This window comes from Petaurus breviceps, unplaced genomic scaffold (genome assembly GCF_028583685.1).
Source record: "Petaurus breviceps papuanus isolate PSGF00001 unplaced genomic scaffold, PetGlider_PUasm1.0 178, whole genome shotgun sequence".
Taxonomy (NCBI): domain Eukaryota; kingdom Metazoa; phylum Chordata; class Mammalia; order Diprotodontia; family Petauridae; genus Petaurus; species Petaurus breviceps.
In genome coordinates, this window is record NW_027185777.1 from 31,153,958 (window position 1) to 31,179,850 (window position 25,893).

General features: G+C 35.8%; 1 protein-coding gene across 1 annotated transcript in view; it reads left to right on the plus strand.

Moving 5' to 3' along the window:
* Positions 1-2,095: 2,095 nt before the first annotated feature.
* Positions 2,096-25,893, plus strand: part of PITRM1 (pitrilysin metallopeptidase 1) — a 42,380-nt gene continuing 18,582 nt past the window's right edge. Inside the window, exons 1-16 of the mRNA XM_069086532.1 lie at positions 2,096-2,269; positions 7,025-7,127; positions 7,823-7,929; positions 8,475-8,626; positions 9,415-9,529; positions 9,610-9,706; positions 12,637-12,797; positions 13,657-13,783; positions 14,050-14,138; positions 14,653-14,781; positions 15,703-15,816; positions 16,083-16,179; positions 17,369-17,503; positions 18,887-19,025; positions 21,365-21,481; positions 24,577-24,709. Coding sequence (XP_068942633.1) covers positions 2,232-2,269; positions 7,025-7,127; positions 7,823-7,929; positions 8,475-8,626; positions 9,415-9,529; positions 9,610-9,706; positions 12,637-12,797; positions 13,657-13,783; positions 14,050-14,138; positions 14,653-14,781; positions 15,703-15,816; positions 16,083-16,179; positions 17,369-17,503; positions 18,887-19,025; positions 21,365-21,481; positions 24,577-24,709 — 1,853 coding nt within the window. The 5' untranslated portion in view covers positions 2,096-2,231. The remainder of the gene's footprint in view (positions 2,270-7,024; positions 7,128-7,822; positions 7,930-8,474; positions 8,627-9,414; positions 9,530-9,609; positions 9,707-12,636; positions 12,798-13,656; positions 13,784-14,049; positions 14,139-14,652; positions 14,782-15,702; positions 15,817-16,082; positions 16,180-17,368; positions 17,504-18,886; positions 19,026-21,364; positions 21,482-24,576; positions 24,710-25,893) is intronic.

Genomic DNA, 25,893 nt, shown 5'->3' on the forward strand with positions numbered 1-25,893 from the left:
AGAATTAAATCAGTCACAGAAAATTCTTACATTAGTTTATCAGTCATTTCATAGTTTGGTAAATCGTATGCTACATTTTCACTCCATATCTGCTTTACTTTTCGCAAGAGTTGACCCAGATGAAATGTCTAAATATACTGGCAACGTAAAATGCCAAAAAAGACAAAAGAGAAGTCGGAATAATGTAATCACTAAAAGCTTAAAACTTTTTAAGAATTATATTGTTATCTTTTGTCTTTATGTTTCATATTTCCCAAAATATTCCTCCTTTTTGGAAAAAAAAAACGGTTCAGCAAAACTAACCAACATATCAACTAAGTCTTACTGTATATGTAGTTTTTCATACCCCATAGTTCCTCACCTCTTTAAAGAAGGAAGGAAAGTATATTCTCATACCTTTTCTTTAGGGACAAGCTTGGTTATGATAATTTCATAATATTCAGTTTCATTTCTTTTGTCATTATTCTTTCCATTTATATTGTTGTAGTCATTGTATATATTGCTTTCCTGGTTCTATGTACTTTATTTTACATCATTTCACATCTTCTTATTATTCTCTATAATCATCATATTAATTCTTAGAGTAAAATTATATCTCTTTACATCTGTGTATATAACTTGTGACATTGTTCACCTGCTGATTGAGAGCATCTGTCTGCTTTGTTGCCAGTCAATACATATAGGACCTTACACACACATTACACATGTAGGTAAGTATACATATATATGTGTGAATATAGCTATCTCATCTCTATCAATAGCCATCCCATATATACACATATATACATGTATGTATAAACACACACATGTATATTTGTGTGTACAAGTGTCTGTGTGTGTATCCCAAGCAGAGAATCTCAGTCAAAAGGACATTTTAATTACTCTCTTTGTATAATTATAAACAAACTGTTTTTTGGTATGGTTGTACAACTCTATAGCCCCACCAACAATGCATTAATATGCCTACCTTTTCATAACCCCTCTAACATTGATTATTCCTGTATCTTGACATGAGGTAGGAGGTGTTGAGAGAGCCTTGGGCCTGGAGTCAGGAAGATCTGAGTTCACATCCAACCTCAGACACTTACTTGCTGTGTGACCCTGGGCAAGTCACTTGAGACTGTTTGCCTCCGGTTTCTCATCTGTAAAATGATCTGGAGGAGGAAATGGCAAACCACATCTTTGCCAAGACAACCCCAGAAAGGGTCAGGTAGAGTTGACTGAACAACAACAAATATTTTGTCATCTTTGCCAATTTGCCGTATTTGAGGTGAAACCTCCGGATTGTTCCGATTTGCATTTCTCTTCTCATCAGCAATTTGGAGAATTTTTGGTGTGGTTGTTAAGTTTGTTTTTTTCTTTTATATTTGTGTTAGTAATTATAAAAATAGCTAGCAATAATTAAATTTTGTATTTGCTAAGTGTCTTATATGTGATTTCATTTGATCCTATCAACAGCCCTGTAAAGTAGGGGCTATCATCACCCCTTTTACAGATTGGGAAACTGAGGCAGAGAGCCTGTGACTCTCTCAGCGTCGGTCACCCAATTAATAATATAATAATAATATCCGAGAAGCCATCAAGGCGCCTTTACCATTTTTCCGATATCAGACTCTAATTAGTGATACTCCATAGAAAGATGTTTCCCCCCCCCCCCCCCCCCCCCCTCCCCCCCCCCCCCCCCCCGCCCCCCCCCACACACACTATTTTTTTTTTTTTAGCAGGTGCATTTATCAATACCCCAGGAGCAGTGCGGCCCCGTGGAAAGAGCTCTGGCTTTGGGGGAGGGGGAGGGAAGACTTCTGCGTCTGACCCTTAACTCCCTGTGTCCCGTGTGATGATGGTCAAATGCGTTTACTTCTCTGGCTCTTCGTTTGGCTGGCGCGGTGGGCCGGGGACACCTGGCGCAGCAGGAGACCGCAGCCGGGACTCCTCCTCTGCTCCTGCCCCTCCCCCCAGAGCCCAGGCCAAGCTGGGCGGGCCTCTGCGAGGGCAACGCCCCCTTCGAGCTCGGCCCGGAGCACGCGAGGGCGTCTCCGCCCCCTTTAATCCAAAGCCAATCGGTTGTCTCCGCGGCCGCCGCCTGGCCAATAGGAAGCTCGACGAGCGGTGCGGCCGGTCCCGTAGCAGCTGCCGGGAAGGGGAGTCATTGCGACGCGGTGGGGCAGACCGGACGTGGGTTTGACCGCGCTACCCATCCGAGCCTCGACGTCTTTCCGGCCGGCGCAGCCATGTGGAGCCGCTTGAAGTTGCTGAGCCTGGGGCGCCGGTGAGCGGGAGGGTCAGATCCCCGCCGTCAGGGGTCACGCGGCCTGGCCTGGCCAGGACCTGGGTTGGGGGTGGAGGCCAGCGGTGCCGCGGGGGAAGGGCTGGGACCGGGGTTCTGCCGAACCCTGGAGTGACCGGGAGATAACGCCTCTGAAGCTGCTGCTGTCTCCCCTGGGCCTTGGGGGCCGGGCACTTGGCCGGGAGACCAGGGTGTCCAGTGTCTTATCTCTCTGGGGCCGGCCGGGACCTTGGAGCCCAGCCAGGCCAGTTCTCCTTCCTTCTCTTGGCTGTACAAATGGGGAAACTGAGGCCCAGAGACGCTGCAGGTCTGGCCTCTTGGCTGAGGGTTTAGCGATTCCCGGCATTTTCATTATCTGCGCATCATACCTGGAATGCCTTCTCCCCTCATCTCCACCTCCTGGCTTTCTCAAGTCCCGGATAAAACCCCTCCTGCAGGGACCCGTCCGTGGGCCCCCTTAGTGCGAGCGCCTTCTCTCTGCTGATGATGTCCAGTTTATCCCGCATACAAGGCGGTTTGCATGTGGTGGTCTCCTGCCTTAGACTCTGAGCTCCTGGAGGGCGGGGGCTGCCCCATACCTCTCTTGGCATCCATTCCCCAACTTCCAAAGCGCATTTTAAATGTGAGTTGATTGTCTGATTTGTCCAGCATCACACAGAGATGTTATTTAAACTGGGGTCTTCACACCACTCCAAGCTGAAAGTGCCCCCTCGAGGTGGGCTATTCTTGTTCTTGAGGGGTAGTGGAAAGAACCGGAAAGGTCTGGGTCTGGGGTAGGGAACCCTCCACCTTCTCCACAGAACAAATCAGAAGTTTGGATTCAGATAAAGGGCCGCACTTGAGGACCTAGAGAGCCTTTTGTGACCTCAAGGCCGAATATTCCCCACCCCTGATCTGGGGTCAGATCCTGTCTTCTGCCGTTAGCTGCATGACCCTGGCCAAAATCTCTTAACCTCTTCAGGCCTCATTTTGTCCATCTGTCAAATGAAGGGATTGGACTAGAGTGGCTTCTAAATTCTCTTCCAGCTTTAAATCTGTAATCCTGTCTCATATCTTCTTAACAGCTGTGTGCTGTCATTCCATTTTACAGATGAGGAAACTGAGGCTTAGTGGTTTCCCTGTATAGCTAGGGCTTGAGACAGTATTTGAGCCACCTGAGAGACTGCCAGGCAGTTTCCTCCTATCTTTCCCACCACCACCAAGGGAGATATTTAAATATGAGAAAACAAACTGTGTGAGGGAGGAACCTCTCCATCAAATCTCTAGTAGACCAGCTATAATGGTTATCTTCCCTTTCTCATGACCCCTGACTCGCCCTGTCTCTTCCCATTGGCTTTGAGGTTATTATTAATGTAGATTATAATGAAGCAGTAATAAAAAGTGCTGCTGTTTCATAAGTATTAATAATATATTAGGTAAATGTGATTTTGTAGACCATTAAGTCCTTACCCATACAGTTAGAAGAGGACATCTAAGATCCTAAACTACGTCCTTAATTCTATTCTTCCTTTAATTTAGTATAAGAAAGTCGTAAGGAATTATTTGTGTTAAACAGAATTTCTAAGACATTTGAATATATCAGAGGACGTGGCTTTGAATTCTATTACTGAATCTACTTAATCTCTCTAGGCCTGAATTTTATCATTTGTAAAATTGGAGGAGGGGGCGTTAGACTAGATTAGAGGTTCTTAACTCTGGGATCCATGGAGTCCTGGTGTCTATATAGATTTCAGGGGGCCCATGAACTTGGGTAATACTAATATTTTGAGGACTTCAATTCAATGTAATTGGTTTCCTTTTTAACCAAAAAGTTTTATACGTTTAAAAATGTTCTCTAAAAAGAAGAGTTGAGATAGACTTTATCAGTACTGCCAAAGAGGGGACCATGAACCAAAAAAAAAGGCTAAGAACTCTTGGACTAGATGACCTCTTAGTTTAATTCCAGCTCCAAATTATGTTATTTTCCCATAGAAAGTATTATGAATGTAAGTTAACCACCTCATTTTGTACCTGAGGAAGTCCAGTAAGGGGGCTTTCGTTATCTAACTGCACTTTAACACACATCTTATCATTCTCCCTCTCTCTTCTTTGCTCCAAACTTGGAGGAAGAGGTAGTCCTTTTCCTTTCCAATGTTTTTGATCCTGTTTCTTCTTGAGCTTTTCCCTTTGATTGCCTCTTCTAATTTTCAGTCCTTCCCTATGTATGCATGAGATGCCTGTACTGCCCTTATTCTCAAAGGAACTTCACTTCAACCAGTTGTTCCACCTCAAACTTTTCACATTCTTTCACAGCTAAACTCCTAGGAAAAACAAAAACTTTTTATTCCTCTTTTCTCCACTTATCTCTAATTTACATCTTAATCCTTTACAGTTTGGCTTTCAACTTCCATCACTAGTTTGAAACTGCTCTTTCCTAGATTACTAATTATCTCCTAATGGCCAAATCTCTGTGACTTTTCTTCATTCTTATTTAACACTTTTTCAGTTGATCACCCTTTCCTCATAGAAATACTAAGTTCTTTGGATTTTACAGTACTGCTCTCTCCTGGTGCTTCTGTCTGTCTTTCACTTCTCAGTCTCCTTTGATGGCCTATCCAGTATTCATTGGTATATGAAGGGCTCTATCCCTGGAGTGCTTGGATTAGGAACCAGTCAGATAGCCAGACTAAAAGGATAATTCTTAATGGTTCAATTTCAGTATAGAAGATGATTTCTAGTATAGTACCTTAAGGATCTGTGTGTGACTCTCTGCTATTTAACATTCTTATTGAATACTTGATACATAAATGTCATGCCCATCACATTTGTAAATGAAACTGAAGTGTAAAGGATACCTAAAAGTGATTACAAAAGGTGCAGAAGGATCTCGCCAGTCTAGAGCATTATGTAATGAGATGAAATTTGGTAGGGATAATAATGAATGGAAAATCTTATACTTGGGTTCAAAAAAATAAACTTCACAAGTTTATGATGAGGGAGACATGGTTAAGCAGTAAGTCTTAAAAAGATCTTTTCAGTGAGAGGCAACCAACACATACACACACACACACACACACACACACACACACACACACATAAATGAGGGCAAGCTTTAACTGTATTGAAAGAAAATTTCCAAGAATCTGGAGATGGTAGTTAGTTGTGTAGGCTCTGATTTGTGTCATATGAGAAATGAGAATATGATAGCTGTCTTCATCTGTATTTGAAGGATTGTCATGTAGAGGAAAGATTAGACTTTTAACTTTGGCCCTAGAGGGCCCAAATAACCAAGAACCGTGATACAAGTCGAAGAGAGGCAAATTTAGGATTGATGTCAGGGAAAAAAACTTCCTCACAAATAAAGGTGTCTGCAAGTGGAATGGTCTGCCTAGAAAAGCAATGGCTATCCCCTCGTTGAAGATCTTCAAGAAGGGCAGGAATGTCCCACCTTTCCCCTACCTCTTCCCCTGTGAGAGGTATAGGGCGGGGATTCTTTTTGTGAACGGGCTGGATGGCCATTCTGTAATTTGAACCTAGGATGGTCTTTTGATTTAGCTACCTACATTCTGCTGTCATCTCATCTCAATGATGCTGGCAAGTGAGGCTATTTCCATTTCTCCCCAAATGTTGGTTTGTCGGTTTTTAGTTCCATACAGTGACTTAATTGTTTGTGCAATATGTTATCATTAACATGCACCAGCATGTCTCCAGTCCTTGTTTCAGAGCAAAAGTTAGTTTCACATAGGCACTTTTAATCCTTGGATTCCTATCTGTTCTCTTTCTTGGTAATAGCTTTAGTTCTCTTTCTGGGCAATAGCTTTAATTCTTTTTAATTATTATCTTTTCTCCCCTCCATATGTCTTTAATTCACCCCAATTCTCATATAACCAGTAATAAATCTTCAGAATATAACACTATCTCCTATCAAGTAATGGTTAGAGGAGAACCTCTGGCTTTCTTTAAGCAACTAGGAATATTACTGCATTTTGTTTACTCAGTTCCTACATAGACCTTGATCACTGCAACTGTTAGCCACTCTCATAGTATATAATGCAATTGTTTATGTGTTCTCTATCCATTTATCCCTTCTGTGTTATTCTGCATCAGCAAAATAATGTCTTAAGAGTTTCTAGAAATCTTTTTCATTGCAACATGTATTATCTTTTTGGTAGTAAATGCTCTGGTTGTATCTAATTGACCACTCCAAAGTCCTTTCAAGCCCTATGTTTCTAGAATTTGTGAATCTGATACAGAGTTGATCATAGGGTGTTTTGTTAGCATATCCATATTTGTAAATTGGAGATTTGTTTTGTTTATTCCTGTTGAAATTATGTTTCCATAATTTCATGGAAGATGAATTCTGTGGTAAAGACAAAACTTATTATTATAATGACATGGGGACAGCATTAGTTAAATAAAACCTTGGACAAAACATTTTACTTTTTTTATATACAAAATTAAATGTGTATCACTTTCAGGATGTTTAACTCAAAGTGATTTATAAAGATTTTTCAGTACCATTTTAAAATGTTAACTGATACAACCATTATGAAAATATGAGGGGAAAATAAAATTTTAATAGAAGGTAGAATTTCTAGATTTGTGAATAAGATGGAGAATTTAAATTATCACCTTTATTAACTCATTGAATGTATGTAAACTGTTCACAATCATTGAAACTTGTTATTGAATTATACCTAGATAGCTTTTCTTCAAAACAACCTAATTTTATTTGATTTAATGTTTGTTATTATATAGATTTGTAAATTACAAACCCTGGAGGTGGAGGAGTAATGCAGCATGTGATAGAGCTCTAGAGTATAAAGTAGGTGACAAAATCCACGGATTCACTATAAATCAGGTATGCTCTTTGTTCTGATATTTTTGTGACATACATTGTTTAGGTAAAGTACAAAGATTGTGGAAATTATCATAGCATAGTTAAAATTTGTGAATAAGATGATAGATCTTTTTTTTTCTCTCAAAATAGAGTACTGATGACCTTAATTTATTTTACTTGGGTATTGTTTTTCTTCATATTCTTTAGAAGGATGAGATGCATCAATTGATGTAAAAACTTTTACTATAAATAAAAAATTTCATCCTTGTTCTCTTTTCTTTATGGATTAAAAAATATGCCATGTCAATTTGAAAAAACTTGTAACTTGGACTTATTCTTAAATTTTGGTTTGGCTAGTGTTAAATTTTCGGAAAATAAAATTTAAAACAAAATTGTGATTTTAATTTGAAAAGTAATAACTCATTAAAGATATTACAGATAGCTAAACTGCTTAAATATAGGTGAATTTTTCATATTGTTCAGTAAACCTTTAGAACTTTGAAACCACAGAGAAGTTCATAGATACAAATTACACTGTAATAACTACAGCAGAACATTTCAGCTCTGGGAAATCAATTAATCTTAAGTTAGTTTTACAGTACTATCTGATATAAAATAGTTTAAATTTTTAATTGACTCAGTTTTAAAAAATAATATTTGAATTTTGTTAGGTATTGTAAATTAAAATGTTACTTATATGTTTCTTTTTAATGCAGATAACACCTATTCCTGATCTATTCTTAGTTGCTGTGAGACTTGGTCATGACAGCACAGGTGCTAAATATTTACATGTGGCAAGAGAGGATGCAAATAATTTATTTAGGTAGGCAATAAAATGCAAATATATATACATATACATATCTATCATACATATATGTATATTCTTGAGATTTTTTTCCCTTGAAACACTAACTATGCATATGTAACAAATTTAAAATAACATTTTTATAAATTTCCTTCCTTATTAGTTAGCATTTGTCATAGTACGTAGCACAGTGCTTTTCCACTAGATTATAAGCTCCCTGAAAGTGGAAACCATCTTTGTGTTTCCTTTGACAATTAGTATAGTGCTTTGTTACATAGATTTAAGAAATGTGTGCTGATTAAAGTCAATTGAAATAAGTGATAAAAAAATAATTCCATGATAAGTTTCTTTTCAGTTACATCAGAATTTTTACTGTAATTTAAGAAAATATTTTTTCAATAATAAAGTATTATATCAGGAGAAGGCAGTCTTTTAAAATGGTTATTTACATAGCATTTTAAGGAGCAGCAAATTCTTGGGTGGTTTTATTTTGACATTTGTATGAATTGCAATCTTTCTAGTTTTAGATCTTAAAGTTTTGGGTTTTTTTTTTTCATAATTAGTGTGCAGTTTCGTACTACACCAATGGATAGTACTGGTGTTCCACATGTTCTTGAGCATACTGTACTTTGTGGTTCTCAGAAGTATCCCTGCAGAGATCCTTTCTTCAAAATGCTAAACAGATCATTAGCCACTTTTATGAATGCATTTACAGGTGAGTGCAGTTTACCCTCTGAGATTGTCACATTTACAGTTGCTGAAATGGTATGGGCTTTGAAGATATACCTGTGGAAGTGGGCTACCCTCTTTTAAACTCTTGGCTTTTACTACCAGAAGATTGTAATTACGTGGATTTAAAAGGTTTTAATGAGCTTGAGATGCTAGGGTAATGGGAGGTCTTTTGTAAATTCAGCCTTGTTTTAGTAATCAGATGTTAATGCTTATGATGGGAGTAGAAACTATGGTTTCAGGATCTCAGAAACATCCATAAATTTGACTTAAAAATTTGAAAATATTTTATTTTTAATAATAATTTAAAATTCAAAGTGTTTAAAGATATTTTTATTATGAATTAGAAAATACAAACTAAAGCTACTTATTCAACAATACCTTTTTTTCCCAACTTTGACTTCACTATCAGAATATTGAATAGTTTTATTAGAGCTATGTTACTTTTTTTTGTCATTCATGAAGCACATGAGAAAAGATGTGGGTATTATCAGTTGACCACCAAATGACCTCTTTTCAAAGAATCTGGTGATTCTGGATAGTACCTCACAATTTTTCCAAAGGAAATTGAAGTATATATAACAGAGATGAAACTTTAAAAGTTGGACTTCTCTTTAGCAAGCAAAGCAGCATCACTTAGGTTTAAGTGTTTCTTAATTATAAAATTGAATTCCTAATTAAGTGATAGACCTACAGGAAAAATAGAGTTGAAAATGTGTAATTTTTTAGGGATTTGTTGTAACAAAAAAAATCTTTCCTTTCATTTGTACCCAGCTAGTGATTATACATTATATCCGTTTTCAACACAAAATTCTAAGGATTTTCAGAATCTCCTCTCAGTATATCTGGATGCAGTCTTCTTTCCATGTTTGAGGGAACTGGATTTCTGGTACGTAGTATTTGAACATATTGTTTATAAATGGTATCAGTTAGAATCAGTGATCTTAAATTTTTTTTTTTATCATTTAGGCAAGAAGGTTGGAGGCTAGAACATGAGGATCCAAGTAACCCCCAAACACACCTTGTCTTTAAAGGAATTGTTTTTAATGAAATGAAAGGAGTATTTGTAAGTTTTCCTTTGTAATTTATAATAAAAGAGTTGCCTTAGCTCAAGGATGGGAATCCTGCAGCATAAAAATCACATGTGGCCCTCTAAGACAAATGTATTTGGTTCTGATTTGAAAATATTGTGTGGTTCTTTTTTTTTCTGTTGACGATCTTTACCTTAAATAACTATATACATCCGGTACCATTACTAGGTGATGAAAATCTGGCATAGTAGAAACATTACATTCCTTATGGCAAGTCTTATTTTTTTCTCCCTCTTTAAAGTCCAAAAAAGAAAGATAATGCTTTGGACTGTAGTTTTCAGGGCAGATTACATGAAGAATAGACAGGATTATAATAGGTGGAAGAGATCTCATTCCAGGGCTAGGAAATGCTGTGGACAAAGGTACAATGGTAGGAAACTTAGGAATAATTATTCTGGTTTGTTTGGAACATAGAGTCTGTGGACAGGAGCCTCATAAGCTAATACTAGACTAGAAAGGGATATTGGTATCAGATTAGAGAGGGACATGTTGTTGTTTGTCCTTTGTTCTCGAAGAGGACCATGACATAAGGAAGGTGATGTCTCAACTTGCAAGTGAATTGGATTTAAGTGAGGGAGGTTCATGCAAAGTCACCAGCTTCACCTTCTCCTCTGGAGCCAGCTGGGTCCGCTGGCAAGATACAGATCAGGAGGATTGGAGATGGCCCCAGGAGAGAGGGATGTAAATGAGACCAAAATAATATGAACTTTATTAGGAACGCATTGGAAAGCAACTAAATTTTTTGGTCAGTAGAAATGGATATGATCAGATCTATACCCTGCGAGTATCCATATGGATTTAGAATTGGAACAGGTCTTAGAGATCATTTATTCCAAGCCCAGAGAGATTAGGCAATTTAACCAAGGTCATGTTGATAGTAAGTAGTAAAACTAATGCTAAGCAAGTTCAGGGCAAATCCATGCTCCTTCCTATACACTATGCGCTTTCACCTTTTTGTAATGGCATGTAGAGGGACAGTTGGGAGAATGGAGTATCGATTAAGATGATTTTGCTAGAGGGTAAACAATGGAGTTACTAACTTTGGTAGTATCATAAGAATGGAAAGGGGCAGTGACAAGACCTTATGGAAAACTATCAGGAGGGCAAAGATTAGTATGATATCAAACAAGTGTGACTAGGAGAGTGGTGGTGCTCTTATCACTAACAGGAAAATCAGGAGGTGAGGCTTTGATGAAGATGATGAAGAATTAGACTTGGGACCTGAGTTTGAGGTGCTGGCAAGACCTTGTAATAGTCATAGGAATTTGAAGATCTTCCCTTCCTCTTAATAGGCCAAATGTATTCACATAGAGCCCATGGTGGGGAGGAGCTTGCTGAAAGGGTAGAACAGGAAGGAACAGGAGAGTGCCAGAACAGTGCTGGTTGCAAGCAACAGGGAGGCAGAGCAGGAATTGTGAGTAAAAGAGGGACATTTTTGCTTAAAGGAACCTGTTTTGTTTTGAAGGCTGTGGAGAGAAGACTTGAGAGTGTTGGTGCTCACTGCATTAGTTATGTTTACCAATTTCTTGGTTACTGTGATAGATTTGGCTTTCTGGTGTTAGGATTTAGCTTTGCTGGTTTCTGAATAAATGTTTTGGTTCTGTCTTCCATGTGGAGAGTCTGTTACATTTTGTGATTCACAACTGCACCAGCATATACATAGCTACCATGGGTGCTGTGAATATCACATTGATGTTATAAACCTTTTGAGGAAATAAGCAGTAGAAACTATGAAATTAAGTTAGGGCTTATGATAAAAATTTGAAGGTTATCTGCATAGAGGATGAAATATTGGGATATGCCTATATTTGGGGGAATTCTGTGTCCCTGGGGGACCTCAAAGTTATTGCAAGGAGCCCAATAATGTATCCATACATACCCAGGACTGTCATTTTGGTTTTTATTTCAGCTCCAACACAATAAGCAGTTGACTTAATATTTTTCAAGTATATTTAGTTACTTTTAAAATTGGCAATATTTTCAAATGTTTAAAAAATATATATTATTTTTTTTATATGCAGCTGGGAAATAAGATATACAGGCACTGGGGGATGGAGATCCATCTTGCCCTACTGGAAAGTCTGACAGGAGATGGGGGAGGATATAGGAGAGAGCAGGTTGGGAGAGGGGGTATACAGTGAGATTGTTGTTTTGGGGTGGTAGGTAGGGGGAATATGGGGAGAAAATTTGTAATTCAAAATCTTGTGGAAATGAATGATGTAAACTAAAAATTAAGCATAATTTTTTTAATTGGCAATATTTTGAAGGGTTACTAAATTTGTGACAGTTTTTTGTTATCAAATATTTCTTCAATCAACAGATACTGTTAGTACAATGTCTATTGTGTGTGGGTTCTGTTAATTTCTTTTTTAACATTAAACCACAGTGCTCATGCCTAAAAGATTGGAACCACTGATAAATGGGCAGAGCACAAGGTAAAGAGAAGTAGGCATAACACTAGAAGAACTGATAAGGGAGAAGAGGGTTAAGAATGAGAGTGGTCAAATGTGTCCTGTTTGGATCCTAAAGGTTCAGAAGAGGCCATTATATTAGATTGTAGGCCATTGGTAACTTTTGGTTCTCATTTTTCAGGTGTAGTTGATGTGTTCTTGAATTCCCTTTTCATAATGACAGAGTCTTACCTTTTGCTCTACCTTATAGGAGTCTATATTATTTTCTCTAGTACTCTTGCTCTCTGGCTTCTATTTCAGTTATTCTTTCTTGCCTGATCACTAGAAGTATACCCTATCTATTTTATTTATAGACATACATATATACACATATCTGTACACACATACATATTTACTTTTAGACTAGATCTTAATTTAAACAAATGCTATGCCTTCATGCTTTAACATACTACTTGTTTATTATGCTAAATTTTAATTTTTGTTTTCATTTCAAGACAGACAATGAGAGGATATTTTCGCAGTGTCTTCAAAATCGACTCCTTCCTGATCACACTTATTCAGTCGTATCTGGTGGTGATCCACTAAGCATCCCTGACCTTTCATGGGAACAACTTAAACAATTTCATGCTACTCATTACCATCCAAGTAATGCTAGGTAATAGTTTTTCCATTAGTCTTTAGAAATGTTTTTTGTTTTTTGCTTTTAGTTTCTCATATACTTTGATAGATGCTTATATAGTTAGTTTAGTGAGCTAATGTATCTTATAGAATTATACTCAAATTTGTGAAGCATTCCATATTTTTAATTTCTTTTGGTCTTTTATTTGGCAAGCACTTCATTAAAGGGGGAATGTTCCATTGAGTAAGGGGAAAACAACTTTACAAAGTTTCTGCTATTTGATCAATGGCAATTTCTTAGCCTAGATAATTTTTTATGCTTTTTGGTCACCAATAGATTTGAGAATAATGAATCTTGGACATAATGTGTGATTTTTGAGAAGTTTCTTGATTTTGGTATTAAATGCTAATGTAACATCTATTTAGAAATTCTATGAGAGCTGTTTTAATATTCTTGATAATTTTTAAAATTTATATTTATTATAAAAGTTATTAAATTTTTTTACTATATGTATTGTCTTGGGACATGGGTAAGTATTGTAGGCAAAGAGTACTCTATCTGCTGTAATGTTTATATAGCAGAATTAAATAATCATAGAAATTAAGATAAAGGACTATTGAAGTACTCTCCTATTTGGTTTTTTTGTAATACTAGTTTTGTATTTTTTTCTAACTTTTTTTCTTCTAATTTTCACAGACTTTTTCTGATGCAGTGGTTCCCATTAGGCTTTGCAGTTAACCTAAAGACTATTCTTAATTGAGTCATTTTGAACTAGGAAAATATCTTTGAGAGCTATGAATTATATATTAAGCTATGAAAAAAGCCAAATCGTTATTTAGTTCTAGGTGGTCAAACTAAATTAAAATAACCCAGCTCTTCTTTCCTAAATATTCAGGTTCTTTACTTATGGCAACCTTCCACTGGAACAGCATTTGAGGCAAATTCATGAAGAAGCTCTAAATAAATTCCAGAGAATTGAGCCTAATACTGCAGTGCCTGCCCAGAAGCTTTGGGATACACCTGTAAGCATTTGATCCATAATGTGTTGTTACAACTTCTGTTATATGTACTGATTAAGATTGGCCTCTCATTTTTATGATGGGTTTAAAAAAAACCCACAAATTTATTTTTAAGATTGCTTTACATAAAAAAAAAAACCGAAAAATTGACCTGAAAAGAAAAACATAGAGGATATTCTTGATTGAAGGGCATTTTATTGATATTGATTACTTATGTTACTCTAAAGTAATTTAAATTTTTGTTTGTTAAAATATTGCTGTATTTTCAGAGGGAATACCATGTGACATGTGGTCCAGATAAATTTGCAGCAGACCCAACTAAACAAACAACTGTTGGTGTCAGTTTCCTTTTGCCAGAGTAAGTACAATAAGTAATAAGTTGTTTTTTTAAAAATTTAGAAAATTTAAGAAAAATAGGCATATAGAGAATTTTGATTTTGCCTACAAATTAAAATTTTTAGTTTGAAATATATAATATTAATGAAATTTTCATACTTTAATTTTTAGAAAAATGTCAAATATAATAGTTGTAATAGTTAAACTTTTACCTAGGGTGGTTTAGAACAAAAAAATAGAAAATATTTGCTGTGAAAAAAGTGAACATTGATTTCACTTTCTTAGTACATTTGCAAGCTGGTCATCAGGAGAGGCAGAATGCTTGTTCTAGAAGAGATGTGGGAAAAGAATTTGACTGTGCCATGTGCAACTTGGTGCTTCATTTTGCAGATTTTATGGAATGGTGAAGGCACAAAGAAACAGGATCATCGATCTAGAGATTGTTGTAGGCCATCTAGTTCATCTAGTTCAGTTCTTTCATTTTACATAGGAATAAACATCATAATTCTGATGCTGAATTTTTCTTATCATTGCAGTATTACAGATATATTTGAATCCTTCACCCTAAATCTTTTATCTTCACTACTGATTGATGGACCTAATTCTCCATTTTATAAAGCGTTGATTGAATCTGGTCTTGGCACAGACTTTTCTCCAGATGTTGGGTGAGTGTTACTGATCAATTATTGTTTTAATTAATGAAAATCAATTTTCTCTTCGTACCATCACCTCCACCCCCATTGGAAAAAAAGGAAAAAAAACAAGACCCCTGTAAATTGTATTTGCCTAAAGCAAAATAGATTCCTTCATTGGCCGTGTCCAAAAAATGTATGACGTTTTGTTTCCTGAGTCTATCCTAGAGCTATATGGCGTGCTTCATCATCAGTGCTCTGCAAGTGCAATAGGCCATTGCATTGATCAGAGCCCTTAAATCTTTCAACGTTATCTATTTTCATAGTGTTATCATATACATTGCACTTGTTCTGTTCACTTCACTCTGCATCTTCATTAAGGTTTTCCTGAAACTATCCCTTTCGTTGTTTCTTATGGTAGAATAATTTTGTATTCTTGTACTATAATTGGTTCAATTGTCTCTCACTTGATCTGAACCTCTTTTTTTTCCAGTTCTTTGCTGCTACAAAATGAACTGCTACAAATATTTTTGTACATTTTTGTCCTTTTTCTCTCACTTTGAGGCATAATTCTAGATGGTTCTCCAAGAATTATCTGTTGCTGAAAAAGGTACAAAGTTACTTTGGTAGAGTTGTTCTCCTTACTTGGGAGTTCCCAATACTAATGAATGAAATCACAGATTCTTTACCTACCCCTACTTTCTGTGCATTGTTAAATAAAGAACATCTTTATATATTTCAGTATTTTGTGCAGCTTAGCTATTCTTTTTCTTTAGATTTGTATTTTTTAGAAGTATCATGAATTACATTAGAAATTTTGAATAATGGTTCATTAAGGTTTGAGGCCTTTTGTAGGTTTTTTTTTTCTTTTAAAACATCAATAAGTTGATTCTGAAAGTCGTCATTTATAAAAGCTGTTTCAATTGTGACATTTTCAGCATGTTTGCATTCTAGGTATAATGGCTGTACAAGAGAGGCTTTCTTCAGTGTGGGCCTACAGGGGATTGCTGATGAACATGTGGAAACAGTCAAACAGATTATCACTAAAACAATTGATGAAGTTATTGAGTAAGTAAAAATGTGTTGTTAAGAATATTGAACAAGTTTTCTCAAGGTACATAGTTTAAAGAGCTCTAATCATTGATCTCATTTAGTCTTTTTAAGAAGAAGATGCCCTTTTTTCTTTTTCACTTCTCCTTCATATAGTATCTAACTAGTACACAGCTCATTCTTAATCATCTTATGTAGTATGTCTCAGTTAATTATAGTATTGGCAGTTAATTTGTTCTATAATTTTTAGAGGCTTTATTCTTTTTTATGCTTTTGTCCCTTAGGAAAGGGTTTGAAGATGATAGAGTTGAAGCTTTACTACAAAAAATTGAAATCCAAATGAAACACCAGTCAACTAGTTTTGGACTAGCCCTGTCATCAGTATGTAATTACTTAATTTTGTTTTATCTAGAGTATTAAAAAGTGTCAAATATTTTTAGAAATCTTTAAGAAGTTGTCCATGTTTTGTCTTCATTAAAGTGTTTTGTCTGCATTGTTCATTTTTCTTAGTTAAACCATTTTCAGGTATAATTTCATCATAAGTGACTTTTTTGAGATTTTTTTTGTGTTTTTTTCCTAAGAAGTAAATTTCTACATTTAGTACATGAAATAGATACTTTCAATTGATTTTAGTGTCATTTTCTGGTTATATTTTTAAAAGTGAAGTTTGCTATTTTTTAGGCAGTATGTGAGTATTCACCTTACGGTAGTGTATGAAGAAGAAGATGACTATGGTATATAGATATATCAGTGCTATATTATTATGGCATGAACGTGGTACTGGATTTTCATATTATTTATCAGATAGAAACTTTAGCAGGTCTTACCAAGCTGAAAAATCTACAGGTACAGGTTATATATCTCTTAACCCTGGACGAGATTCATATTACAGAAGCTTATCACCATAAGGTCTGTCAGACTGTGAAATTTTTTTTTTACTTATCAGCTCACTAAATCAGTCGTAGAATGATTATAGTCATCATTCTTGTAGTGGTTTATCAGTGAAATTATAGATCCTTAAAGAATGTTATATTAGGGGTGGCTAGGTGGCACAGTGAATAGAGCACCGGCCCTGGAGTCAGGAGTACCTGAGTTCAAATCTGGCCTCAAACACTTAATACAAAAACTAGCTGTGTGACCTTGGGCAAGTCACTTAACTCCAGTTGCCCTCCAAAAAATAATTTAAGAATGGAATATTGGGTATTAATTAAAAGGAATTATCCTGTAGTGCATTTTTACTTGCCATCCTCTTCATGTGAATACGTATAAGTCAAATGTTCCCAAATAATAGATCATAATATGCTAGTACATCTTGAAGTCAGTCTTAGTAAGCTCTCCATCATCTCTGTGTTCCTGGTGGCATATGTGAACATAAGGAAACATAGTTGGCTGTTATTTTCTCAGCTTGGATTGGGATTTTGCTGTCAGCATCTCATGTATAAAATTATGTCCATGAGATTTCATATCTTGAAGAAATGAGTAGTACTGACATATTTCAATACTTTCTAGCATGGTAATGTTTTCTAACCAGAATATACATTGTGTGCCCAATGAAAATTTTTTATTGTAGTATATAGCTTCCTGCTGGAATCATGAAGGGGATCCCATTGAACTTTTAAATCTAGGAGATCAAGTGATTCGATTCAGGAAGTGCCTTAAGGAAAATCCAAATTTTTTGCAAGAAAAAGTCAAGCAATATTTTAAGGTAAGAAAAATGAAGAGATTGTATTCATGATTTCATAGTGACCTAGGAAAAACTAGAAGAAGAATTTGAAATTTTTACAAAGAAAACCATGGGGGATGGATTGAAGCTATTATGCATATACATGTATATAACCAAAACTTACAGCTATTTAAGTGCTAATGGCCAAGTTCCATTCCTATTCTTGCTTTTTAAAATTGCTGCAAAATATTTGTATGTATGTGTGTATTTACACATATATACATGTGTGCACACACTCATGTATACATATACATGTATTATATGTGTGTATTATGATTCTTTGCTTTAAGTTTTAAAATAACAGCTATGTTGACGTTATATCTTTGTGATCTAAAAACCATTATGAATCCGGGCTCAGATACTTAGCACCACAGCCAGAAATAACTGGCCGTGTAACCTTGAACGAGTTACTTAATCCCAATTGCTTTAAAAAAAAATAAGTAAATAAACAAAAACCATTATCTATTTAATGAAATAAGAATTACAGCTTTAGATAGTTGAGATCTCAATTGTGGTTCTCAATATATAATATTATTCACAGAAATAAAGCTAACCTCTTAGCTATAAAAACTTATTAATCTGAAACCAAGAGAAAGTGATGTGCTCTTAATTAGGCTATGACTAAATGTCTTATTCCTTAATAGTCGTTTGTCATTGCCCCCCCCCAAAATGCCTAATTTTTCACATATGTCATGAAAAGGGAAATGTTTTTGTTTTATAAAGTTTTAGCACATCTATTACAAGTGTAGTTTTAGTTGGTTTGAAAAACAAAGTTGATTTTCATTTTAACTTGCTTGACTAAAAATGCCTAAAGCTCTGTCCACACAAAGCCCTTTGGAGTAAGAACAGCTCTTCCTCTCCCAACAATTTCACTTTCTCTGGAATGGTTGATTTTTTTGCTTCACTTTTTTATGTGCAGGATAATAATTACAAGGGTTTCTACTTATGTTACCTTTTAAGTAACACAATAAATGTGTGAATTTATTAATTTCTTAGAGTAAATAAATGCTTGGTTGGGCTTTTATTCAGTATTCTACTTGATTTTTATTTCAGGGTTGATTTGGGTTTATGTAAACAAATTGTTATAATAATTCAAATAGCTACTTGCTTATGTACAGAGTCAATTTTCATTGGTAAAGCAAATAGAACTAAAAACAATTATCTGAATAATTTTGGACAAACTTTTTTCTCTTAATTATTGAGATTATTAAGATAATTAACAGTTCTTTATTTCATTTGGTGAGAGTTGACCGGTGAATGCTGTTTGTGTTTTCTCTATTAGTAATAACTTTAGAGTGTAAAGAAAAATCAGTATGATAATTTTTAATATTGTCTTGATTTATTTTGCTATTTTTTTTTTTACAGAATAACCAACACAAGTTAACTTTATCTATGAATCCAGATGAAAAATATCATGAAAAGCAAGCACAAATGGAAACAGAAAAACTGAAGCAAAAGATTGATTCTCTTTCTATAAAAGAGAAGCAACACATATATGAAAAAGGTTAGGAATTTTGTTTAGGTTTTTAAATATAGAGAAGATGTCCTTTTTTACCAGGATCTTTCTTGTAACATCCTATAATGTGAACTTGTAGACCACGTTACTGATGTTGGCATAGTTAATGAAGCAATTGGTATCATATCAATCAATTATGTGTTTTTGATACCCATTAGATGTTAAGTTATGAGTGCCAGGCTCTTTGAACAATACAAAAACATGCAAGAAATTACAAAAAAAGAATTATAGGACTTAGTATGGAGTGAGGCAAGGAAAAGAAGGAATAAAACTCCACAGTTTCTAGCTTGGGAGACTAGTTCAGTGGTGCTGCCACTCAAAGAGGGTAGAATGGGCTTAGGAGGGGAGAGATTAGGTTTATATCTTTTAATTTAGAAGGGACATTTCTAATAAATGTACTATTTAATTTTTAACATTCACCTTATTCTTGCCTTTCAGTTTTATAAGTGATTTCGTGCTTATATATACAGAAAAGACAAATGTCTTTAAATCAGAAAACAATGTTTTAGTGTTGCCATAACTGTGATACTTGGTAGATCTGTGATGCCATCACTATGGCTACTCCCAACAGTGTCAATTACAACCTATCACTGTCTTAAAAATTTTTTTAACTTCTGCTTTTTTACTTACACTGTAATTTAGGAAATCATGGGAAACAATATTGACATCAAATAATGGTTTGATCCCATAATGCTTTATATGTTATCATAATTCTGCCTCCCTTTGTTTATGTCAAATCAGCATTCAGATTTTATCTGTTTTGTTGAAACATTCCAGTAGTTCCTCTTTTCTTATAACTTATTAAATTCCAGAAATTACTGGGGATTTCTTGCTTTTTGTTAAAAAAAATCAAATCTTTCATTGAAAACTTAATATTGATCAACAAAAACATCTAAATTTATTTAGTTAGCCATTTGTTTAAAATGATTAATACCACTGAATAAAATAGAACATTTTCCCTCCATATCTATTACTAATTAGCTTCTCCCCCCTCCCCTCACCAGCATAACAAGTGTACATAATCAGGTATTTAACAAGTCAGCACTGACCATGCCTACAAATTCACATTCTGCACCTCTAATTGATAATCCCTCTGCCATGGGGTAAAAAGTATGTTTCGTCTTTAATGCTTTTCAAATCATAATTGGCTGGTATTTTGGACAGAATTCTGAGATCTTTCATCATCATTTCCTCTCAACTTAATGTTTTGGTCATCACATAAATTGTTCTCCTGGTTATGTTAACTTTATTCTGCATCAATTATTATAAGTCTCCTCTGTAAAATAGGGCTAATTATGGCACCTGTCTCCCAGGATTGTTGTGAGAATCAGATGAAATAATTGTGAAGTTTTTAACACAGTCCTTAGTAAGTGCTATACAAATGTTATCTGTTAAAACAGTAAGCTTGTTTATTTAGGATGTTTAAGTAAAGGTCTAGAAGGGAAAGACACGCGACTTAATTAGAGATACCAAACAGAGCCAGAATGCAGGAATAAGAGAAAAAAAATACTGGGTAAGTCAGTCCATTAGCACATGGAGTGCTTAAGTTTCTCCCTTTACCTTAGAGGTATAGAATAAGGAAGGTGAAAAATCCTACTCTGCTATATTTTGGTCATATTACATCTTGAATCTACATTTTAGGAAGGATACTGACAAGTTAGAGTATTTCTAGAAGCAGGCAACCAGAATATTGCAATGAACTCAAAACCATGCAGCATATTCATCAAATGTGAAGGAACTGGGGAAGGTTAAGCTGGAGAAGTTGGTGGCAAACAGTAGCTATTTTCTAGGGCTCTCACGTGGGGCAGAGATTGAGGTTTGTTTCACCAGACTCCAGAGGGTAGAATTAGGAATGATGGAAAGAAGTTGTAGAAAAGCACATTTTTGCTTCCTGACAAGTTAGAGCTGTCAAATAGAATGGACTGCTTCAGGATGTTATGGAGGCCCAGTCTTTAGTTATTTAGACAGAGACGGTATAATCACTTGGCATTTAATGGGATGGTTCCTGTGCAGATATGAGTTAAAGGAGATGATCACAAGTATCCCCTTCTCCCCAGATTCTGTGAATCCATGACAGCTACAACTGTTAAACCTTATCAAATACGATTCACTTTCAATGTAGAACATTTTGTGATTTAGAAAGCTTAGAAAAATGATTTCTTAAGCATATTAATCAGTTTTTAGAAATACTGCAGCATTCATAAAGGAATTGGCTAAAAAATGAAGCATTGTAATGTTTAAGTCTGCATAGTTGTAGAATCACTTAATAGAATTGTGTACATTTTAAAATTGAAACCAAAAGTCATTCATTTCTTTTTTTCTTTTAGGTTTAGAATTACAAGATTTGCAAAGCAAACCACAAGATGCTACCTGTCTACCAGCATTAAAAGTATCTGACATTGAGCCCACTATATCTTCTACTGAGCTGGAAACAGCATTAGCAGGTCATTGTAACTTGAATGTAAATGTTGTGGGGGAAATTTGGCTTCATTTTGCTTTGATTTAGTTGCGAACAAATAAGATATGTAATGCTGTTTTCTCTTAAGAATTAAAGTATTCTGACTAGTGAATCTCCTGAGAATCTCTAGTTCTCTATAGTCTGTGACAGCTGACCTTCTCCTGGAGTCTACCCTCTTGCTCACCTGCTCAGTTAGTACTTTGGGTCTGGTTTTCTTTGGAGATGATTTGTTGTGATTTTATAATTTTCCCTTTTTAGTTAAGGGTGTAAATCCTGGTACTGGGTGTAGTACAAGTTTTCAAGGAGAGTAGTTCAACTCATAACTCTTGCCCAAACATACTTTTGACTTTTGGAGTTATGGGAGGTCAGAGGCACCATCCCCTGCACCCCAGGACTAGAAGCGACTATAAAAACTAAACTACTACAAATTTTTTAAAATGCATAGAGAGTTGCTATGAGAATAAAAAAGATGGGGGTTTATCTTCAGAGGAGGACACTGAATACTTGAACATTAGACATTGGTCAGATTATATAGAAGGATTGTATCGGATGGAATGAACAATGGGGAAAAGGAGACCAAACCAAACAAGAAAAAGAAAGAGAGCAGGTAATTTGCTTCAATCTGCATTCAAACTCAGTTCTTTCTAGTTCTTTCTCTGAATGTAGACATCTCTTTCCATCTTGAGTCTTTTGGAGTTTACTTATAGCCCTGCATTTCTGAGAAGAGTCCGGTCTATCAAAGTTGGTTGTCACACATACGTTGTATCTGTAATTGTGTATAAATTTTTCCTGGTTCTGCTCTTCTCACTCAGCATCAGTTCGTATAAGCCTCTCCAGGTAGATATGAAGTCCATCTGCTCTTCGTTTCTTATGGTGCAATAGTATTCCATTACATTCATATACCATAACTTGTTTAGCCATTCCCCAATTGATGGGCATCCCCTTAATTTCCAATTCTTTGCCACCACAAAAAGAGCTGCTATAAATATTTTTGTCCATACTGGTCCTCTTCCCATTTCTCTGATCTCTTTGGGATATAACCCTAGAAGTGGTATTGCTGGGTCAAAGGGTATGTACTTATTTATAGCCCTTTGGGCATAGTTCCAGATTACTCCCCAGAATGGCTGGATCAGTTCACAACTCCACCAACAATGCATTAGTGTTCCAATTTTTTCACATCTGCTCCAGCATTTATCATTTTCCTGTTTTGTCATCTTAGCCAATCTGACTGGTGAGATGTGGTACCTCAGAGTTGTTTTGATTTACATTTCTCTAATCAATAGTGATTTAGAGCATTTTTTCATATGCTTATAGATAGCTTTAATTTCTTCCTCTGAGAACTACCTGTCATATCCTTTGACCATTTATCAATTGGGGAATGACTTGTATTCTTATAAATTTGACTCAGTTCTCTGTATATTTTAGAAATGAGGCCTTTATCAGAGACATTGGTTGTAAAAATTCTTCCCCAGTTTCCCACTTCCCTCTTAATTTTGTTTGGCTTTGTTTGCACAGAAGCTTTCCAGTTTTGTGTAATCAAAGTTATCCATTTTGCATTTTATAATGCTCTCTAATTCTTGTTTGGTTATAAAATCTTCCCTTCTCCATAAATCTGACAGGTAAACTATTCCTTGCTTTCCCAGGTTGCTTACAGTATTATCCTTTATACCCAGATCACGCACCCATTTAGACTTGATTTTGGTATATGGCGTTAGATAATGGTCTATGCCCAGTTTCTGCTATACTATATTCCAGTTTTCCGAGCAGTTTTTGTCAAATAGTGAGTTCTTATCCCCAAAACTGGGGTCTTTGGGTTTATCAAAGAGTAGATTATTATAGTCATTGACAGCTGAGTCTCGTGTACCCCATCTATTCCATTGATCCACTGCTCTATTCCTTAGCCAGTACCAAGTAGTTTTGATGACTGCTGCTGCATAATACAGATTAAAATCTGGTATAGCTAGGCCACCTTCCCTAGCATTTCTTTTCATTAATTCCCTTGATATTCCAGACCTTTTGTTCTTCCAAATGAATTTTGTTACTATTTTTTCTAGGTCTATAAAGTAATTTTTTGGTAAATTGATTGATATGGCACTAAATATGTAATTTAATTTAGGTAAAATTGTCATTTTTATTATATGAGCTCGACCCAGCCATGGGCAATTAATTGAGTTTTCCCAATTAGTTAGATCTGACTTTATTTGTGTGAAAAGTGTTTTGTAGTTGTGATCATATAGATCCTGGGTTTGTTTTGGCAGGTAGATTCCTAAATATTTTATAATGTCTACAGTAACTTTAAATGAGATTTCTCTTTTTTAAATGGGATATATTTTGCTGTTGGATTTCATTAGAAATATACAGGAATGCCAAGGATTTGTGTGGGTTTATTTTATATCCTGTAACTTTGCCAAATTTATTTATTGTCTCAAGTAGTTTTTTACTTGATTCTCTAGGTATATCATCATATCATCTGCAAACAGTGATAACTTGGTCTCTTTGCCTGATTTGATTCCTTTGATTCCTTTTTCTTCTCAAATTGCTACTGCTAGCATTTCTAGTACCATGCTGGTTCCTTCTTGCTCCTGCTACATCTCTGCAACAAGCTGCATCTGGCATTCCTTGTCAGCAGAGGTTCCCTCTATTTTCCCTGACTCAGACACCCAACACCCCTCGCTGTCCCCAGGGGTAAAAGTTCCTGCTGCTGGAGGAAGCAGTCTGCAAACTGAGCTAACCACAGGGCTTGCCACGTATTGCTTAAGGGCCCCTAGGACCTAGACTGGAGGTGTTTACTCTTCACAGGGACCAAACCTTGTCCTGGGACTTTTCTTCAGATCTTCTACAATTGTCCCAGGAGGACCCCTGTTCTGCCCCCTTTATTTTTACTGCCCAATATTCACCCTGAGGCACTATTTCATCTCTTTTGTGGGGAAATCTTGAGAGCTTGGAATTTTCAGACCTACCTTGCTTTCTTCCCAGAATCCTCTCCAATAGCATTTTTAAATATCAAAAATCATCATACACTTCTTAGTAGTTGTTCTTGCAATTCCATACTAATTATACATTACTTTTTGTCTTCTATAGCTGGTGAAATCCCTGTCCAGTACTGTGCTCAACCAACCAATGGCGTGGTATATTTCAGAGCCTTTTGTAATCTGAATACACTTCCTGAGGAACTCAGGCCATATGTTCCTCTCTTCTGCAGTGTGCTTACAAAGTAAGATGGTTTTGATATTTATTATAAAGGTAGAGACATAGAAATAACACTAACATATAGATGGCACATTGGTAGAGCACTAGACCTGGAGCTAGGAAGACTTGAGTTCAGATGCAGTCTCAAGACACTTCCTAGGTGTGTCACCTTGGGCAAATCATTTAATTGCTCTGCCTCAGTTTCCTCAGTTGTAAAAATGGATGTAATAATAACAGCTATATCCCAGAATTGTTGTGAGGATCCGGTGAAATAATATATTTTTAAAAAATATTTTATTTTTCCCCAATTCCATGTAAAATCAGTTTTTAACATCTTTTTTAAAGTTTTGAGTTCCAAATCCTATTCCTTCCCCCACACTCCCACCCTCCGCCAAAGTCAGTAGGCAATCTGATATGGGTTATATATGTGCATTCATGTAAAACACTTCCATATTAGCCACTTTGTAGAAGAAGACTCAAAAAAAAGGAAAGAAAGCAAGGTAGAAAGAAAATGAAAAGTAGTGTGCATGAGTCTGTTCTCAGATAACATTAGTTACTTCTCCATATGTGGATAGCGTTTTTCATCATGAGTCCTTTGGCATTGTCTTAGATCATTTTATTGCTGAGAACATCCAAGTCATTCACATTTCTTCATTGTACAGTATTGTTGTTACTATGTATAATTTTCTCCTGGTTCTGCTCACTTCACTTTGTATTAGTTCATATAAGTCTTTCCAAGTTTTTCTGAAATCATCCTATTTGTCATTTTTAGCGCAGTGATATTCTGTTACAATCAAATACTACTTGTTAAGCCATTCCCCAAGTGATGGGGACATCCCCTTAATTTCAAATTCTTAGCCACCACGCAAAAACAGCTTCTATAGATAGTTTTGTACAGTTCTTTCCCCTCTCCTCCCCTGCTCCATCTGTGTGTGTGTGTGTGTGTGTGTGTGCATCTGTGTCTCTTTTTCTGCCTCTGTTTCTCTCTTACACTCTCTCTCGTTCATATACAGACCTAGCAGTGGTATTGCTGGATCAAAGGGTATATGCACAGTTTTATAGCCCTTTGTCTATAAAATTATTTCTTATCCCCCATCCCTTTTTACTTCCTTATAGGGTAAGATAGATTTCTATACCCAATTGAGTATGTATGTTATTCTGTCTGTGAACCAGTTCACAAGACTCAGGTGTTGCTTGCCACCCACCCAC